Source organism: Sphaeramia orbicularis, chromosome 9, assembly GCF_902148855.1.
Source record: "Sphaeramia orbicularis chromosome 9, fSphaOr1.1, whole genome shotgun sequence".
NCBI lineage: Eukaryota > Metazoa > Chordata > Actinopteri > Kurtiformes > Apogonidae > Sphaeramia > Sphaeramia orbicularis.
In genome coordinates this window covers 24,760,060-24,781,917 of record NC_043965.1, presented here as the reverse complement: position 1 = coordinate 24,781,917, position 21,858 = coordinate 24,760,060, and the positions used below count along the sequence as shown (strand labels likewise).

The window sequence follows — 21,858 nt, the reverse complement described above, 5'->3', positions numbered from 1 at the left end:
TAGTATCTTACTGACTTGTCAATAAGTCAAAAAAGTCACAATTTGTTTAAAAACTGTTGAACTATCACGCTGTGAAAATCTGTAGAAATAGAAAGACGACACATCCGGAAGTCACAGAAGTGATATCATCATAACTGAGTGGCTGAAGATGTCTCTGTCTCTGACTCTGACTCTGCCTCTGTAGCATCAGCATAACCAGATTTATTATTTTCACCTCTTTCAATACTTCTGTCACATCATTCTCAAAGAACAAGGTGAAATATGTTGAAGTAATGGCTGTTTTTGTGTTGGGAAAGTGTATGATGTGACAGGGGATGCAGTCCACTGAGCTGTTTCTGACAGAACTGCACTTTACCTTATTTTTTACCATATAGATTCTTGACCTAACAAACAAACAAACAAACAAACAAACAAACAAACAAACAAACTTAAACAAAAATACTTTGTCATTCCCCATTGATCTGCCAGTCATATTTTTAGGGTTAGGTCATGGAAGAAAGTTTGTAATTGTTATAGTAATTTACAAGACATTCTACATTTGATAAAGGTCTTTTCATCTTTAACCCCCTCTTCCATTCTCTCAGAAAAGTAGATTGCATAATCTTCTGTGTTTACTTTCACAGTAAAGTTCAAGGAATCCAAATAGCAAAGTTTGGCCTTTAAAAATCCCACACCACCCACAGTCTGACACTCAGCACAGGGTGCATTTAAGCACATCACTTCAAATTAAATCTCAGGTTGATCTCTGTTTGACATCAAATATTTCTGAGGACGGGCGTTGCAGAAATTTTAATCCTTCAAGTCACATTTTATTGCTTTTTCTTCGCAGTACATTAAAAATGTATTCATTGGATTAATAAAATGTATTTGGCTACAACTAGCAAGCTTATTTCTAGACATAGCCTCTCTGAGTTGTTCAGTTGAAAGGTGGACTGGTCCTATCTCTAAGGCCAGAGGCAGAGGAAGTCACATTGTAAAACTCAGAGAGATAAGACAGGACCGAGGGTCTGCCCCCACTTCTCTGTTAGACTCTGGCATTTAACTAAACTTCATATTTTATTCAGCGTCAACTTCATGAGTCCTGCCTGGAAGAGACACCAGATAATTGTGAATGAGTCACTTCTATTTGCTCCTTCTTTGTTCATTCAGCCAGTTTTTGTTATCTTATTCTCTCCATCCTCTTCTCAACTCCTTTCTTATTCCTCTCTGTCTAGTTAGGGATGAGTTCTGCACAGAAGTACAAAGGGGTCCACTTTGGCAACATGACTGGGAAAAGAAATGAGGTGAAGGTGGAGGACATACCAGGTCCAGGCCATTATTACCCAGAAATGTGAGTATCTCATGTGATGCAGCTGTACTCAGACCCATGACATATGAACGGTGTTAAGTGTCAACTCTTAACACCACTTCACTTGTAAGTTCAATTTTGACATTTAGATCTATTACAAGAAAACTACTCTCAAATGTCAGTGGTGATAATTGAACATAGAACACATACAGAGACACCTCATTTAAACTGACATCTGTCTTTCTGCGTAAATGATTAGCAAAGGTGCAGCAACGTAATGTACATCTCTTGTCTGCAGAGCATATTTGTTAATTCCTGTGAAGTCATTTGAAGGACAGGATTAAAAGTATTAATAAAGAGTATTGGAAAAAGGATTTGAGTGATTTTAAACAGTCTCTTTGGAAATGAACTTTAGACACCATCTCTGTATAAAAACTAATTAAATAAGCGTGTATGATCTTTGATGTTGTTGTATTGACAGATTAGTTTTGAAGGCTGTTAATCTGTGCATGTATTTTAGAGTAAAACCCTTGGACATGGTAATGTTAGCTGCTTGAGGGTAACTCATAGAGGATTAGTGCTCTGTTAACCTCACAGAGATGTGCGCTACATAGAGAAACTTTTCCACCAAAGTGAAATATTGCTTTGATGCTACAGGCACAGCATTATGTTTGACATTTCTCACATAACATTTCTATTGATGACCATGTAGCATGGGGCTTACTTAGGGTTTCTAGACTGGTTGGCACAAATCCAACTCAAAGGTTCATAAAGGAGAAGAGGAGGTGTAAGCAAAGCATAAATACAGTATATACACTAGCTACTGTACATTACACTTTATACTGTCTGCATGCATGTATTTATACCTGCCTACAATATGTTTATAGGAATGATTTAAAACACTTGAAAACAATGTATTGTCTTACCTTACAGTTGCTTACAAAGCTTTTATCAGTCCCTTACCTGTTGATTCCTTCTCTCCCCTGCTCTCTATTCCCTTCTGTCTTGTCTTTGTTTATCTCTTTTCATTTATTTTGTCATGTATTTATTTCCCTTTCCATTTTTTCTTGGTGTATTGTATCTTGTAATGTTTGTGTCTTTCTTCATCGCTTTTTATGTATGCATTGCCTTCTAACAGAATCATTCTCTTTCTCTCTGTTATATTTTATGTCTTTGTCTCCATCTCCCTCAGAGTTCCAGAAACACACTATGTGAATGTAAACCTTCAAAAGGAGCAGAAAGGGAAAGCTGAGCTTATCATCCCTCGCTACCATGAACTGGTGTCCATGCAAGAAGAAAAAAAGGTGAGCATGCTTTCATTTCAGTGGATGTTTATAACTGTGCTGCTATACACAGAGGAGATAAAAGCTTCTGCATCAAGCTCTATGTGTGTTTGTTGCATGCTCTTTATTAGCCTATCATTTGCTGTACAGTGCTCACTATGGGCACAATTGGCAATTTAACCTGTGATGTTTAATTTTCTAGGTACTCAAGGGGCAGACTAATAAACTGTGACACGTTATAATACATTACAACACTGCAAGTGTTCATGAGCAGTTAGTTGCCTGTTCATACATCTGCCAGATACTGAATGAAGAAGTCATATGAAGTCACATCTGTTGTTAAGGAGTATTTTTTATTTTTAATCTCAAATGACATTTGAGGAAAATATCTAACTTTCAAATTACTAAATGCAAATGCAATACATTCATCAGTGATTACTTGTCGGGCTTTTGAGATAGTTGCTGAAGAAAAAAATCTACAGCAGTTTTAGGTTGTGCTAAAAATGATAAAACATAATGTAACAGAAGTAAAACTAAACAAAAGCCTGTCAACTGAGCACCATTAGGTGAAGGCTGTATTTGACTAAGTTTGTAATAACAATGAATCTTCAGAAACATAATGCATTTCACAGTATTTCATTATGTGGTTTATGTTCATTTTATCAATAATAATTTGCTTAAAGCACTTTGAAAATAATTTAAGGAATAAAAAAAATAGCAGTTACTGAAGTCTCTAACCTTTAGGTTTAAAGTAATGTTGAATGTTGTTTAAGGGAATATATACCCCTGCTAAACAGTTTGGCCTTTTCTCCACTGCATTTTGTTTGTGATAAATTCGTTCGTAATAGGGTTTGAATACTGCAAATTGAAAATGAGTTATAATAGAGACTGTGACTTGCAGCGAGAAAAGACTCAAGGTAAGCCATTAGGATTTATTCTAGATTTATTCAAGCATAGTCGATTCCAGATGAAAAGATTTGACCCCCCCCCCTTCTTCTGTGATTAGATTCCATCAGAATCATTTTCCCATAGAGGGCAGTAGAACATAAGCTTTAATCACAGACTGCAAACACACACATACACTTACGCACACACACACACACACACACACACACACACACGCACAAACACACATACACACACACACGCACAAACACACATACACACACTCTGATACATTGGAGCCGGTTCAGTGAAGGGGAGTTACTCACCTGCATATGAACTTGAGTATGCTACCACAGTAATGCTTTGTGATGCCTTATTTCTCTGGTCGGTGGAGTTAGAGTGGGTGAGGCAGAGTCTGAAAAATGTGTGACTAGATTTGTGGAGAGAGGAGAACGTATTCCTGCTGTCAAGGACTCACACCTACGCTTTTCCCTCTTCTTGTCCTCTCTTTCCTTAAACATCTCATGCCACTGTCTCTGGCATCTTTTAAGCTTTTGTGTATTTACTTGTTTATGTGGTTGTTTGTTGACTGCTGTTAGGTCTAAGAGGCATGATTTACAAAAACTGTGTCGGTAAGTATGTCTGCATTGTTTATTACACATTGTAGATTTTATTATATCCATTGTTCTTCTGACTGTTCACACAATAAAGCCTTTATACATACTATGTTTTTAATTAAATGGTTAATATTAATAATAACAGAAAGGCCATATGAGCTAAAATATCTTTTTCTATACTCTAATCTATCCTGTGACTTTGAAAAAACAACTTTGCCTTCTGTGTGTATTTGTGCACCATAATGTATTTGGACCCCCTGCTATGATGGCTGCTCTACCATCCGTCATCATTAGTACCTGACACCTCAACTCACATGTACTCCCACACACACACAAATGTACACACATCCACTGACCAGATGGGTCATTACCCACAGTGGGGACACTCAGGACAAACACCTTTACTTCCTAGAGATCAGCAGACAGTCTGGCTCTAATGGCTTGGGGCTACCGGTGTCCCATAGAGTTTAAGAGTCTGTGTGTAGGCTTTTTCCATTAAATAGGCATTCCGACATTGCAAGGGCAATGGCTGAACAAACCACTTCAGCTTACCATTACTCTGTGTATCCCTGCAGTCAAAACAAATGGAACTGAATCAGTGTTATACCTGATAATATAAGGCTCACTGACAGCTCATCTTTAAAATGTTAACATTATCATGGATGCTGTTGCAGCACTTGTTATTTTTAGAGACGTGGAAGAACAAGTGTTCCCAAAGAGAAAAGTCCCACAAACAACTGTCAAATGAATTCTCCACCATAACTGTAAAATCAACTGAGACACCACCACAGTTATAACCTCACCTGAATCAAAGATGGTACAGGAAAACAGCACACTTCACGGGAGAGTCATGTCATGTGTCAGTGTCACATGACTTCGCCACTGCCCCGCCCCTTCAGGAGATTAGAGGAAGATTCTGTCATGTTCATTCCAGTGGGAGAAATAAACATGATTTAGAGATTTTGACTGATTCTTTTACCTCAGTCACCCAAGTAAAAAGTGGACCATCTGGTTGCACACCACATATCCTATGAACATTCAGAGATTAAAATGGCATTTCTCAGACACACAGATCATGAGAAAATTTACTTTGTCTGAGGTGAACTTCTGTCTTAGCATCAAACTCTTGCAAGATCTTGCAACATAAATCTCCCCTGAAGGAGGTAAATACAAGCACGAAAATAAACCAAATGATAATTATGATAAAATGATGTTAGTTAACTGTAAAAATATGATATTGGGGTATTGTTATTTCGTTTAGAACTTTTTAATCTAAATTCATCCATCCAAATGACATTCTTAACACTTTTAACCATACCCATGTAGGAGACTGGAAGTAAACTGTTTCACATCATTGTCAAAGCAGTTCAACATCTTTATAAATGTTTTGTCTTGGCTTACATGCCTTTTCATTGTTATTTGGTGATAAATGTTAGTTATTTTTAGCCACAGTTTGCCAAGAGAGAAAGCACCACTTCACTACATACTGCAGCAGCACTGATTGGACACAGGAAAATGTAGTGTCTGTTGCAATATTAGGATTGTTAGGACAGGGGTTCCCAAATGTTTTCAGTACAAAAGTACATGTTGGTATCTACATTTTTCTGGACTCTACTCTCAAACAATGTTAAACAAATGCTAACTAGCAACACAGTAATCATTAGCTAACAGACACACAAAACACCTCATCACATGCTCATATACATAATCAAACACTTGAGAGGCTTACTCTTCCACTCTCAAATCACTAGCTTTTGAAAGTCTGTTCTTTGCTCCAATACTGGGAATCATTTGTTTTGAGATTTTTATGCTTTAGTTACTGAGTATTTTCCCCACACATACTATAAATGAATGAAACTTGGTTTGAGCAGACCAGTGTAGAAAATAAAATGAGGCTTTCCCTTCTATCTGAATTAAGAATTTGAATGGCATACAGGGCTTTGTTACATATTACGCCCAAGTTTGGGAAAGGCAGAGTTAGAGTAGTTAAAGTTAAAGTTTCTCAAGGTTTTCTGTTTAAACATTTCCAAGAACTACCTTCTCAAATAAGTGCAAATAGTCACTGCTGGCTGAAATGGCCAAAATAAGTGATGTTATGACCAAACAAAGAGTCTCAGCACTATCTGCCACATAATGCAAATATAATGTATTCTGCGTTTAGAGATGCAGTCATATATTGACTCAACATCAGTATCAGATGATATTTACTGATATTGACCAGTATTGGTATCCGTAACAAGATATTTTTTCATCAAAAGAAGCAGCAAATATCCATCCATCCATCCATGCTTAGACTGTTGCCTCCGTGACCTGGCCCCGGATAAGCGGTAGAAAATGGATGGATGGATGATTTCTTTGTCAAAGCGGATAAATAACAAAATCAAAATGAAGAAAAAGACAGTAGCATGGGCCAAAATGTCATTATGAATATTGGTACCAACCAAGAATTTTGCAATCGGTGGATCCCTATCTGGGTCATGTATCCTCACCACATAAGTCCTTTAACTGGTGTCGAGTTCATCATTCATCATTTTGTTTCATAGCATCCATGAAAACATTAGCTACTTTGCTCTATTTGTTGATTTGTTGTGGTATTCAAATGTAACTGCATTCTTTTAGTTATGTGAATTCCAAAGTACATTTAGAAATAAATATAAGTAGCTAAGTAACTTATTAAATAAACTAAGTTTAATTTTGATGATTTGGCAGCACCACATCCTCTGTGGGCCACTAGATTGTGCTCTGAGAGAGAATGCCTGGTGGAGATAAACCTTACAGTCCTGTGGTGCAACCAAGCATCCACACAGTTTAAGCTCAACTGAAGAGAGAACTTGTGCCTTACATTATTTCTGTAAAATCAGGCATATGTGTATGATATATGTGTGTGAGCATACCTGAATATTTGCTTGTGTATGCTCTCAACTGTCGAAGGCTGAAGGCGATGCACTCAGGGATTTTACTTGTTACATCTAGAAACTTAAGTACTCCTGTTAGTGTCACAGACAGAAACTATAGTACAAGACAGTGTGAATATCAGATATAAAGGATAATGATTTAAAGGTTAGCTGTCAGGGCAATCATGTGGGTATTCTGTCTCTATACATAAAGTACCTTTAGTTCATATAAATATACATTTTTATCAAAAATACTGTTAGGAGCAGGTTTACTGAGTATCAGTATTTCTGAAAGTGACATTTCAAATTCTGAGGACAGGTTTCTGTCAGGGGGACACTGTAGACAGTCAGTGTTCATGAATAAAGATCTGGTGGTCCTAAGGTATGGGGGGAGACATACTGTGCCGGATTTCTGCCCTGTTCCCCCTTAAGATTCTGCTGTGACTTATAAGTTTTTCCACAGAAAACTGTGCTGTTTTAGTGCAGACCCACTTAAACCACCTCTGGCCCAACAACCATGTGTCTTTACCACCAAAACAAAACTATTCTGCCCCTGTCCTTTGGAATGTGGGAAAATGTGAATGTATGTTCACTGTCTTTCACTGTCAGCAGCTCTGTGAGTGTGAGTCTGTTGTTGCTTGCTGAGTTTTAGTTACATTAATTACTACACTAAAAGACTGCAATAATCTCAGGATGGCACATTTTCTCCAGGCTGTGAAGAGAGCAAGTGTGCACACATTTTCTTTCTCTGACACTAATCACTTCTGAAGTTTTTTCTCTCTGTAGCTTTTTGTGATTTTTCACAGGTTGTTTATCTTTGACATGGCCTTATTTTAGTTCATCACCAGAGCTTTGCTTATTGCTTTCCTTTGTGGTCTTTATTTTCTTCAGAAATGGGAAAAAGCTGCTCTGTCCTTTTATTCTTTTTGCTCTTGCTGTGTCTTTCTTTACTTTTCATCTAATTGGCAACACATAAGTGAAAAACATGCAATTGCATCCCAAAACAAATATTAAATGTTGATTAGTGTATATTTGTTTTTCTGCTTTCCATCAGGGAGTTCCTGGTCCAGGCCAGTACCACATCAGAAGTCAGTTTGAGCCTGTGAAATCTGGTGGCAACATGTCGAAGTTCACATGCCCCTTCCTCTCTCAGTCAGAGGTACAGTACTGGTGTTTACTGTGCTTTGAGCATTTTGATAGCAGGATAAGTGCATATAATTGTTTTGAAAGGTTTGATGGTGTTGTTATAAAGGGACAAACTCCATAGTGGAAAGGGGGAAAGGTTGAGGTGGTTATGAGAGAATAAAAACCTTATGGATGGAAGAACAAATCAGACCAGTGTTCACAACCCATTTCACACTGAAAGCAAATGCACAGAAAGCATCTATCTTTTTTCAGCTTCAAGTGTAAACTCTTCATATTTTTGTGTCTAAACCATCATGACTGTAACTGTGGTGTTCCCACACACTCCCTGCAGCACTGATCATGTACCTTTTAACGCAAAGCTGCAAATACCCATAAGTGTCGTTTAGGGAATAAATGGCAATTGACCCATTCTGTTATTAGCACCTAATACAAATCACTGTAAGTACATTTGGTCCTTATTACCATGTGAATACTGAACCTGGTATAGTAGAGGTGGCTCCACTTTAAGAGAAACAATTACCTGTAATGTCTCCCATGTACAGCAGCTGTATCTTATGTGTAGCTGCAAATAGCTGTGGTTAGCTGTCTCTTAGCAACTGTGGGTGAATTAATTTGATATGTCAGTTATAAAACAGATTGTGAGATCCTTTAACACACCCCATCTTTCCTTTGCATGTCCATACCTGTATATGTTTCATTTTGTAAGACAACGGCATCAGTATTTGTATTGATGGGAACTCTAGCATACTGTACTATTATGTACTGTGTAATAGACCACTTTGGAGTCGACGTCAAGGTCTACATCACCGCAGTTGCGCACGCAATCTGGTGGCAGAAAAACACTGTATACCCATGGAGGTAAATTGAGAGATCACAGAGAATAGAGAGAAAAGAGGAGGAAAATGTGCTGTAGATTGTCAGAATAGAAATGCTAAAAAAAAAAAACCCCACCTTCACTTTTACCAAATACCTTTGTTGAAGACGCCCTTTGAGTCAAGCCAAAGACACTTAATGGTTGAAGCCTTTAAATGGACGGACTGGACTGTTGAAATCATCCGGAATTCTAGGCTCTGCAGTGCCCATTTCATATGTACATTAAACAACACTTACCCAGCCATGTAAGTGCAGTTGGTTGTCACTATAGAGTTGGTCCACTTGTCGATGATCGCCCACGTCTTGTAAAACTGCATTTTATGTCTTTGTCACTGACTAGGCAGGCTGTTGGTCCTCAACACACAAAAACATCCCACAAATCTCAGTGTTATGTTTTACAACCTGTTCTGTGTTCTTTGTGCTCTTAAACTGAAGGGTCAAACAGGATGTTCACTTATAAAAAGTGACATGGGCTGCGAATGGGATTTTTCTCCTGTGAATTGTTGTTGTTACCACAGTATTCCTACCCTTAAAATGTCCGGTGTAACAAGGTTATAGGCATTGAGGGATTTGTATGCATTGAACTTTTCTTTTGTGTAAATGCTGGGTTTTTCAACAAAATATAAAAATATGTCCATCCACTGTAACTTTGGCCATTTGGTTTGCTCTGTGACCCACTGATCAGGAAACCTCACTCCACTGCTAATGGTCAACTTATCTTTGTAAGACGCCTTGTCTCTCGTTGACAGACCATTAAAACAATCGGAGAGGGCCTCTGTATCTTCCATTACTCTGTCCAGATTTTCGCATTCCTGACACTGGCTTCCATGTACTGTTGATACCACAACTGTCACTTTCTGCCACCAGTAAGGCCCCGCCCACAAAATACATCATCACTGTTTACCAAGATCAAAATGGTCTATAGAAGATATGCACTACACTACTGAATTCTCTATACAGACCAAACACCTCTGTGGCTTTACAGAGGCCTGGCTGTTGCTTCTTGCTGCTGCAGCCATTCAGTTTTAGAGTGCATATAACACATTAAACATTCTAACGTTATACATTGACAATTATGCTACAAATCAGACTTGATCCTGCCTCTGGGCTGATGATCATTTTGCACAAATATTGATTTAACTGACAAAGATAAACACAATTAGATCTGCAAATGTAATGATATTACTCTACATAATGCCCTATACACAGAGAAAACAATCAGACTATATTGAAAAGATTTCTCAGACATAATCTTTGGAAGACAAATAAATTCAATTCACAGTTTCTCAGTGGAGACTGGATTTCAGTATGGAATATTTAAGATTAACTTACAGATGCAAGACTGAAGCAGACTTTGCTTGTTTAATTGATGTGCTGGGAGTAGAAGGTTTCTTAAATTGGGGGTAAGGATGAGTTTATTAAGAGGCTCAGAGGAGGAAAGATGAAGGATGTGAAGATGTGTAGTTTTATGTCTCAGGAATAGTCGGACTCCTCTGAGGTACTGCCCCGCAGATTCACTTATGTGAGAGTCTCTGACTGATGTCTTAATTATCACGTACATTATGACACTGTAACTTCACGAAACACAAATACAGAAAACTCAGCTGCATAGCACATATGTGAAAATGTCATGCCGTTCATGGATATAGATACGAGACAGATTTCCAAGTACTGCTAATGGGGATGGAAATGAACACACTTTCAGGTTTTCTGCATATACAGATATTTACTGTCTCTATTATTGTCCTCAAAACATCTAAAACATAAAACATTTCGCTAGTTTCCTGCAACTGATGCAAGATTCTCAGGATCATTTGATCTGTGACTGTGCACACATGTGCTTGTGTTGTAGTTTTCTCCGACCTATTTCCTCTGACCACATGCTGCGTTAGCACGTCGACCGTGTGATGTCGTCACTGACACCCACCGAGAGACGTCTGTGAGTGTTTGTATATGTGTGTGCGCACATGTCATAAGTCATCTCTGATGCAGAAGCCAGAGCGTCAGTTTTCTTAGATCTTCATCTCCCCGTGAGTCCGGTTCCAACTGACACCGTTATCCTGCAGTGGGATGGAGAGGAAACGAGGGAAGGAGGGAGCGAAGGAAGGAAGAAGGGAGGGGAAGATAAGAGGAACAGCTGGAATCTTCCAGCTCTCTCTTAGCCTCCTCCTTTTTGACTCCCCAATTTCCCATATCAAAGCTTCTATCTGCCACTTGGTGAAAACATGTCTTTTCCTTGTTTCCTCTTGCCCTCTCTCAGGCTCTCATCCACACTTCTCAATTAGTTGCCATTATTTTGGAAATAAAACAAGAGTCAGACTTGCATATTTTGAACAAAAAAAACAACATGCATGTATTTTCACATTTCCGCTGATAAACAGGAACATCGAATAAGCCTAAGGCGCATAAAACCACTTCAAAAGGAAAAAAAAAAATTCAATCCTTAACAACTACTCTGTAGCTGACTCTCAGTGGACCGCAACTGAAACAGGCATCAATAAAATAACGTATGAATATTAATATCTTAAAGTTGCACAGTTTGGTAGCTATTGCTGTCATATAGCTATTCCCTGTAATCTAAACTGCTTCATGTCTATGACAATCACATGCTTTTTGTGAGCTTGTACACTTCTTGATCTTCTGTTCCTCATAACTTGACAAACATCAGACAAAATGTTCACAGCAAATTTAACCATTTTTTCCCCATTAACCAATATTCATCCACACTAATTTTAGGAGATGTTCATGATAAACAGTAGGTTCATATTAGTTGTAATTGTAAATTTTAAGTGGGGACTTAAATGAATAGTTGTCAAACTCCTGTCTTGATCTGTGATTCATATCTACCTTAATGGGATGGAGTTTAAAAATTTGCTGGTTAGATGCAATATTTTACACTGTAGTGACATGTTACCTGAGCTGTTGATTGAGGGAATGATAGATGTAACTAGAGGTCTTTGATCTAAAAATGTGAAGCTGCTCTTAGCTTTACTCTCCAAACTGTTTATAGACATCTGACACTAATTGCGTTTGCTAATTGCTTTTCAGAATTTGCCATTTGTCAAAGCCTGCGTGTCACACTTGTTTCAACACTTGCTCATACGTGGTGGCATTTAGTTGCTGTTTCACATTCAAAATGACATTTGTGTTGGATTGCTTGCATTAATTCATTGTCTCCTCATCAGTCCACACATGCAGACACATGTTCAATACATTACTTCTTCTTCTTCTTCTTCTTCTTCTTCTTCACTGAATGTTACCATCGTACCTATTCCTCTATAATTTTCTCAGTTTTCCAAACATAAAGATTTTTTTTGCTATTTCTATATTTTAAAGATTTTTTTTAAATAGTTTATTGTTTCTACTCAAGTTTTTTTAAACACAAATCGAAAATCCACGTAGAATCATCTGGCTGGAGACACACCTAGCAGCAAATCTGACGGCAAAGACAACAAAGAAGCAAAGGAGTAGGTGGGAAAGGGAAAGATGGTTAATGACAGACAAACCATGGATGGTGGTTGTGGTTCACATCTTAGCCCTCGGACCATGTAGATCAATCATAAAGCTTTCTTAACTGGTGGAATTGTGACAGCTGTTTACAGTTAGCTAAAAAACAGCATAAGTCCCCGTTGTTGTGTGTGCGTTGCTTGTGACAGCCCAATTTTTTAAAAACAGGACTGAGGTTCCTGCTAATCTTCAGGTCTTTTAGTCTTCATCTTGCCATGTTGTACTGGTTTCTCTCTTCTTTTTCCTGTTCATTAAGTTCAAACATTTTCAACTCATGCAGACACATTCCAGGATAGGTTTGAGTCTTTGAATTAGCATTAGTTTAGAGCCTCTAAAATGTGCTTCTGGTTCAGCCTGAACACACTTCAGGAATAAAAGTGGGATTCTGTTTGATGTCAGAGGGGCTTCGGGGCATTTACACTACTGTTACAGTACCACACTGTGTGGCCTCATTAATCCACATTGACAGATGTTAAGTCGCTCTGTCACAGATGGGGACACAGAGGCACCTTGCATTGACAACATGTTGGCCCTGGGCAGGATTTTCACAAAAATAATCCTTTGATATTTCTTGTCCTATGTGTTTTGACAGTTGACAACGGGAAACAAAACACAAAAAAAAACCTTCAAGATAAATTGAGCATCCATGTGAAGTGCCCAAAAAAGCCTGGCCAATCACTTTTAGAAAGAAAGAAAGTGCCCATAAATAAGATTTAACCAAAGCCAGTAGGGTAGTATTGGGTTGACAGATGGCCACAAACTCTAGCTCTAAATGAACCTTTTTTGTTTTGGCCTTGAAATAGCATCTCTGAAAACTCTCGCTCCTCTCTTCTTTTCTCTTCTCTTCAAAATACTCACTCCAACACTTCCCCTCTCAGTCTTTTCCTGCACTTTATTTGCTCTTTTTTCCCCTCTGATTTCTCCTTATCGCCTAAAAGCTCAATAATTCAGCCGTGCATTACCAACACAATTTTCATTACCACACAACTAATTTTCCATAGGCTGCATTTTGTTTAAATGGAAAGTACAAATCAATGTTTGGCATGTTTCCAACACAAGGGCCGTCTTTAAGATCATTCTTATAGTTAGATATCATCTGGGAGAGTGGCTCAGAGCAGATCTGTGTGTGTCTGTGTGTGTGCATCTTAGATTGTGGCCATGATTATGTTAATGTGAACACAGTTTGTATTCAGAGGTATCAGGTTCTTTTTATTCCGCTGGTGTGTTAGGTAACAACCAGCTGAATGCTTTAGTTGTGAAAAGCTGAAATTCAAAATTACAGTGAAATGCAGTTCACCTTCAGTAAATTTGACTGAAAAGGCGTCTTATCTGCTTCGGTCCCTTGATTGCCTGTGTTGTTATAATAGGCTATCAGATAAAAACACATTTATATCCTGGAAGTGAAACTGCCAAACAGTTGCAACGCTGAATCAGCTCTGATATCAGCAAAACAGTCAGAGAACATTACATACCTGATTGTGTGCATCATTATCTTTGAGTTGAAGATGCTGTTTACCCCATCTTATTTTCTCTGTCCTCATCTCACCACTTTGTTCTGTCTGTATACCTTTTTGTTCATTGGTTTCTCAGGCATATCTAGACTTTTTATCATCATTTTTTTGGCTTTTACGTTCAAAAACACTGAGTTTGCTAATTATTGCACTGTAAAATAAAAGCCAAACAGTAGCGTTCCACTTTACAAATTTCCTATAACCTAATTTTACACTAATTTAGTAAACGCACATGATTTGACCCCAGAGAAGCGGCTCACAGGAGACTTATTCAGTTGTAAATTTCTGTTTATGTGTAAAACATAGCTGTAAAGGTCTTAAGTCATTGTATATCACATCATCTTAGCTGAACAGAATAAAATTGATAATTTCTCAATGTAAAACATGATCTCAAATTATTTGTTATTTTGCACCTAATTGTTCTTTAGTTTTTTGAGGTCTCCATTTATATACAGTATATAGAGACTTAATGGAAAATACATCTGTTATTTTTAAGACTTCACTTTACTTCTCGTGCTCTGTTTTTACTCACTAACCCATTTTTACTGTCACATTCCTTTTTATCTCCTGCCATCAGAGGTTTAGCCCTGTGAAGGAGGTGTCGCCCCCTGTTGGTGCATATAATGACCCACGCAGCGCCCTGGAGGTGCTGAAAAAGTCCACAGGGGTGAAGAAAAGTCCATTTGGCATCACTACAGTGCGCTTCACTGCTAACCATGAAAAATGCTCTGCACCAGGTCAGCGTGTGTGTGTGTGTGTGTGTGTGTGTGTGTGTGCGTCATTCAGAGCTGTTTTTCATGTTAGATGTGATATTCCACTTCAACATGACAAAGCTAAACTGCAATTTACTGGTGAAATCCAGTTTCCCCTCAGAAAAGGAATAAACAGAATCATTGTTTCTTTGTTGTGCAAGTATTAGTTGCCGTTTTAATGTCTGAATCACAGCTCCTTTAATTTTAAAATAAACCATTTTCTTTAGAAGTCCAAGTTAATGGTTGCGTCTAGTTTTTAAATTGACATGTGCAGAATATTCTATGAAAGAAGTAACAATTAAGACTGAGAACTGCATTTAAACACGTATTAACATTTTGAAAGTTCCTTAAACATGTACTCATGCCCTGACACTCTTACTTATGGTGAAGGAATGACACACAGAGTGGTCAGAGTGTGGCTGTTTTATAGACTGTTTTAGTACCAGACTGTCAGTCAGCTGAGAAAAGTTACACACGACATAGAACAGAATGAAAAATTAGAGCATAATCACAGAAAAAAACTAATATAATACAATGTGCCAAATGGCCAGTGTTAGATTTATGCAAATTTAGAAACTGAAGTGTGAATGTTAGGGTTAGGGATATTTTTAAAGCTGTTGCTTCTGTCATTCCTGTCTGCTATGAATTGGGCCAAAAAAAACATATTTCCATATGCATTTTTTATTGCTCAGTGGGACTTTTATCACCATATTAGGGTTTTTTACCATATGGTTGGATTTGAAAGCATGTTGTTATATTTTCTGAGTAATTGTTATCATTGTAGACAAATGTGGACAAAGTGGACTAAATTTGATTTTTTTTGTTTTATAATAATAATAATAATAATAAATAAAAAAAAAAAATATATATATATATATACATACATATATATATATGTGTATATATATACACATATATATATATATATATATATATATATATATATATATATATATATATATATATATATATATATATATATATGTATATATATGCGTTTGTTTGTTTTTAACCCATAAAGACCCAGCACAACTTTTATGTCAGTTCCCAAATGAAATTTTCTCTATATTTAACCTTTAACCTTTCTTAAGTGATTTATCACAATTTAAAAAAAAAAAAAATATTATCCTCTGTATTTTCTATTTTTTCAGCATAAATTATGTATTTTCCTATATTTAATTTACTGATCATGTAGATGTTCATAAAAGCTCAGGTTATAGTTGAGGGTTATTTTATTAAAAACAGAGAAAACTGCAGAAAAAGTCACTTTTTCAGCAAAATATATCATTAACTGAACATAAACCAAGCATTTCCATCCACTGTCATTGTTGTTGAAGATGATGGTGTTTCCACGTTCACTACGGAGCCTCTGAATGTCCAAATGGGTCATATCTGATGACCATGAAAAGATGACAAACTACATTTTACCTGAATTCTTTACATGTATTGATAGGATTAGTGGATCAGCAGGTAATAAACATTTTAGGTCAGTAGATGGTTTTGGTTGGTGATAGATGTTTGGGTCTTTATGGGTTAAATAAATAAAAAAAAAAATCATTATTTTATTTGAAAAAACAATCTTGTCATCTTGTTTTATGTCCTCTCAACAAAAACAAAATATATTTGTTTTGTGTAGCTTATTAGTTGATCTGTGTACTTTAATAGTCTGTACCAGCACTGGACAAAGATCATCCTGGAAAACTCTTTTTTGTTGTATGACTTTAAACTAATCTTAATTATCCTGGGCAGTGTTAAGCTAAAGATGCAAAGATGCACATTGCTTTTGCAAAGAGTGAACTTGTTTTTGATGGAACAGTCACATTTGAAGAGGCAAACTCTGACGTTAGACAGAAAATTGTACAAATGGTTTGCCTTGTATCCCAATCTAAATCATTGAGAAATAGCCACTTTCAGTGTGTACTTGGGAGTCACCCAATGGTAAGCTACTACCTATAGGTCTGACCAGGCACCCACAATCAACTCCATTCTGTAGAGTAAGATATTTCTAAGTTTGGTATTAGTTAAGTGACAGTGTTTTCTGCTTGTCAGTGTCTCTTAGGCTATGTTCAGACAGCAGGTCTTGATGCACAATTCAGATTTTTTGTGTGCTCGTTCATATTACACCTTAAAATGTAACTTCTATCAGTTTTGAGTATGAACTGAATGTGACCCTGAAGTGACCCGCATGCATAAAAGAGGTCCTGATGTAATACATGACCATGCAGGCACGCACTGTGTTTACAGAAGTAACACTCCTGGGATGCAGAATTGTGACATTTGTTACATTTCAGTGGCATACAGGTCGGATAAATGTGACCTGGCTCTTCAGACTGAAGTCCCACTGCAAAATATTGGATACGTATCGGATTTAGGACCACATATGGAAGTGGCCAGGGGTGGATGTGAAAAAATCGAATTTGTGCTGCTCAAACTGTCTATAACAGATCGGATACAGGTCACAAATGGGCCAAAAAATTGTATTTGGCCCACATTTACCTGCAGTTTGAATGTAGCCTGAGTCTGTTTCTGTGGCTGAGCTGTCTGAGCTACTGTTTTCATAAAGTATAATTCTTTGTTTTTGAGAATATACTGGTTAATGTGTGACTAAAGCCAGCTTTCACACATGCATGGTCCTATAGTGTTGAGCTATTAAAATAGTACATGCACATTGTTAAGTCTTTAATGTAGTACAGGTGTAGGGCAGGTGTATTCAATTCAAGTCAGAGCTACATGAATGCTCCGCACCCTGCCAACACTAAAGAAATAAAACCAGAGTTACTCCAACGCAATGTATGTCACATCCCTGTGTGTTCATGCTGAGTCTATATTAAGTTGGTTTCTCAGTGTTCTTCTTTCTTTCTCACATGATTTTTCTCTGTTTTAGAACTTTTAACACCTATACAAACACACAAACAGGCAAAATAATGTCCTTGTCTGTTATCACGCAGGTCCAGGGTCCTACAATGTCTTTGAATATGGTTTAGCCCGCGAGAGTTTCAAAAAGGCATTTTTAGAGAGAACTAGGAGGGGTGGTTTTGGCTCCACGGCACAACGCAACTGTGTTTTCCACAACAAGGAATCAATAGAGGGTCCTAGTCCAGCACAGTATGAGGTATGAAGACCCCAAATTTTACTTATTTGATGCCGAGATATATCTTGATGTGCTGACTGTTTAATGTTATATATAGGCTTAGAACACATAATATAACCATCATTGCCATGTGTGTTGTGTATGTATTTTTATGTGTTGTATATTTTTCTTCAGACAGAAAAGAAAACAGAGGAAAGCTACAAAAAGCAGCACATGGCAGTATTTAAATCAGTTACAGAACGTCTACCATCATCACTCCTGGCTAAAGTAAGCCTTTTTCTGTCTCTGTCTTCTTGTTTTCTCCCACACTTTTCTTTGGTTCACTCTTTCTGTTGGAAATCTTCAGAAACCTACTTAACAGAAGACTCTGCAATGAAGTATAACAGCATTATATGCCAAGTTTTTACTTTCGTAAATGGGACATCACAGCTGTATCATCTAACCCACTATGCCAAGGGTCTTGTTTTCCCGTAGTTAGTTTTCTTTGACTGCTTCTTTTCTTCTTCCTCCTAATGCTCATTTACGCCGAAGAAAACAGGTCACAAGTCTTGATAATTAGTTTCTTGTTGGTCTCTCATGTTCCTCTCTTTTTTTTCCATATTCCTTACTAACTTATTTCATTGCATATTTCCTGTGTTCATTTGCCTCAAGCCAATGTCAGTATGGGGGGGCTGAGCCATAAACACCCAACTGTTTATACTTCTAATAAACAATTCTTGAAAGTTGAAATGACATTTTATTTACAATAGTATGAAGAGATATTATAGACATTTTGTGACTTAAAATTTTCCTTGTGTTTGTAATTTCTTCTCTTGCACTATATTTGAAGAAAGGAAAACTCAAAGCATTACGTCTGTGTGTATGCATATCATGCCAGATAATTATCTCAAATGGATAACAATAACAATGCCAATGGTGTCAGATTTGTAAATGTGACAGTGTTTGCATTGTGATAGCTGAATTGCTTTGCCCTGTAGGACACAGAGGATGGTGTTTGGATACATATAAATAAAATGCTAATGAATAGAGGGAAGCACAGCTTTTTTCTTCTTCTTCTTCTTTTTTTTTTTTTTACACCACCTGATGTGAGGTGTAGTAAACAATCTTATTGACTCACTAGCTGATGCTGATTTAAAAAAAAAAAAAAAAAAACGTTCCGGGAGGAATTTATGTTAATTTGCTGTGAAAGTGTTTTCTACAGCATTTTAATATTCAAGTTACACAATTTGTATTTTCAGGTACCCTTCTGGGTACCAGTTAGTGTTTATTCTGAATAACTAAAGGTTAGAAATGTTATGTGAATCTTGAGGAAAAGGTCTCCAGAACTGATCTTAACAGTGAAACCTAAGCCACTCTCCTGAACAACAGAGTATAAAGGGTAATTCAACATATATCATAGAAAACAAAGAGCTTAAGGGGCACTGTATGACATTGATGGGGTTATATATGGTATTGATATTTCAAACTCCCAACAGCAGGGGAAAGTTGTGTACCAGAACACAGTTATGGCTCCCAAAATCACCAGCGAAATATAAAGCTAATTTTTGACACTCCTCGTTATGGTATCATCAAGTTTTCTTCTACAAAAACTCATGGCTGGTTACTTTGACAGTCAGTCAAAATAACACCTTGTCTTACAATTTTCACATGCTGCCTCTGCTGATAGTTTACATTACCCCTTTGTTAGCTTAGCTCTGTTTTTAGTTGGAAAACAGTCACAGTAAAACCACAAGTCACCTCTGTCTTCTGTACTGTTTGTGTTTGCAAGAGCTGCACTAAATATCAGTTTGTTATCGTCCTAACCAGGTCAGAACTGTCACAGTTTAGTCTGAACGGTGGATCAACAAATAATAACATCCAATAATAATTTAATACCTTCATCAGCCTCATAATCAAACTGACCCATGTAGAACAACCATATTTACAGCTGTGTCCAGTGGTGAAAATAATAACAGTGCTTCTCACTTTTGTCTCTGTCTTTGACTCTAAATGTTGTTTCTTAGTGGTTCTCATCCCATCTTATCACTTTCTGACTCTAATCAATGCCTTGGTGTTAGTTTTCCTCACCATGGGAGCACAACAGAGTGACTCACTACTCCCTCTAGTGGTCACATAAATCCCTCTGGACTGTTGGTTCTGATTGTTTCAGGTCACATCTCTACAATCCAGTACACTGACATCTTTGGCATAAGTTCAGAGGTCTTTATTATCAACACATTTATGATATTTTTTAATATTTGAAATACTACATGTAACCCCTTTAATGCACATTTCACACTTAGTTATACTCTGACAGTATGACACACTTTATATAACCTATTGTTATTAAAGTCACGTACTCTTAAATCTCTTAAAGACAACAGAGCAGTTTCTACCTGTTGTAATTCTGTGCTCACTCTTGCACCTGCAGGAAATGCCTCTTTCTACTGAAAACTATTTTAGGTCTGACAGATAAACTAAGGGCATTTGCGAATGCAATCTCTTTGGGTCCTGTACATGTTTGAAACGAATGCTTTTACCCGGAGCCAGTGGTTCTCATTCGTCACTGTTTGGATGCAAAGCCCTGCTGGTTTTCTTTCCCTCTATCTAATCAGCAAGTGATTTACACCTTTGAAACCGACTGAATGCAATTAACTACCTGGTAGGATATAAAACCAGCAGGATGCAAAAAAGAAGCAGGATTGAAAACTACTGCAGCTTTATGTGAGGGCCAGAGCCAGCAGATAACACATAGAAAATAAATACTGACAAATACATTTGCATCAGTAATTTATGCAATTAGTGCAATCAGTGATCTCTACTGGGGAATTATATTACTTTTCTATGCTGGGAAGTCACAGGTCAGAGTCATCTTTATCTTGCTGAAGGACAATCTTATTTCCTTGTGCCTCCCTGTGCCTAGTGTCGTAGAAAAATAATTTAATTAAACCATCTGGATTGTATAGAAATGTATTTTTGCTGCTCCCTCGAGTCACACTGTGTACATACCCCTTTCAGAAATGGACAGAGCATGGTGCCTGTTACATTTAATCTCTTAGTATTTTGCATGGTTATTTGGACAAACTTATTCCCCAGATTCTGTGTATTTTAGGCATTTATATTATCATTAGTGTTGGTTTGTTTATGCGCTGAGATAATGTAGATTGTTTTTCTGCACATCACAAATCAACTTTAGCAAGGATGATGAGTCTCATTAGAAAAGTGAAAGATATCCATTAAAACTTCTGATACTGATCACCTCTTTAATAGTCTCTCTACTCCATATATCTGTCTGCACTGTTTGCCATTTTTCATGACAATGGCTCGGTGGAGTTTTCTGTCACACTGCAGTATATTGTGTTGATGGATGATCTGGCTCATTCAGATTCCCTAGTGTGCTAAATCCTAAAGCGTACAGTAGAAAATCTGACAGTAGCTCTATACACAGTTCACATGATGTCTTTCTTTCATGCTGTTACACCTATAGAGCCATAGATTTAAATCATCCTTGGTAGCCTTTGATTATATACCAGACAGTAACTTTAATCCCAGTGGCAGTACATCCAGCTTGGCTTGTCAAATAACAAAAATGGCCTTGGTCATGGGTGGGAGGCATGTGAGGTCAAAGTAAAAAGAAGAGGTCGGTGACTATGTGTCACATAGCACGTCTGTCTGCAGCCCTCTTTGGGTAAACAGCTGGAGGTAGAACAGAAAAAAAAAAAAAAACAATTGCTTGTGCCGTATGACTGCACTTTAAAGACACAATATTAACCTTATATTTCACTCGCTATCTCACTCTTTCTCTTTCCTGGGTAGTACCTCTTAGTGTAGTGTAGCGAGGATCTGAGGGCACTTATTCTGGCCCCACACAGAGCCTCCTTTATGACCAGTTAATGAAAAATCACCAAGGGACGTCTTAGCCGTAACAGTTAGCCACATACTGCGCTGCATCTAGGGCTGTATCCCTGGTAACGGCCCCCCCACAGAGACAGATATTAAAAGTGTCTAATCAGGAAGCAGTCGTGATAAGAA

The 21,858-nt window shown here is 37.4% G+C and overlaps 1 protein-coding gene across 1 annotated transcript in view; it reads left to right on the top strand.

Moving 5' to 3' along the window:
• stpg2 (sperm-tail PG-rich repeat containing 2) overlaps positions 1-21,858 on the top strand; it is a 72,990-nt gene that overhangs the window by 8,762 nt on the left and 42,370 nt on the right. Inside the window, exons 5-10 of the mRNA XM_030143791.1 lie at positions 1,215-1,330; positions 2,481-2,592; positions 8,022-8,126; positions 14,582-14,741; positions 17,705-17,868; positions 18,022-18,114. Coding sequence (XP_029999651.1) covers positions 1,215-1,330; positions 2,481-2,592; positions 8,022-8,126; positions 14,582-14,741; positions 17,705-17,868; positions 18,022-18,114 — 750 coding nt within the window. The remainder of the gene's footprint in view (positions 1-1,214; positions 1,331-2,480; positions 2,593-8,021; positions 8,127-14,581; positions 14,742-17,704; positions 17,869-18,021; positions 18,115-21,858) is intronic.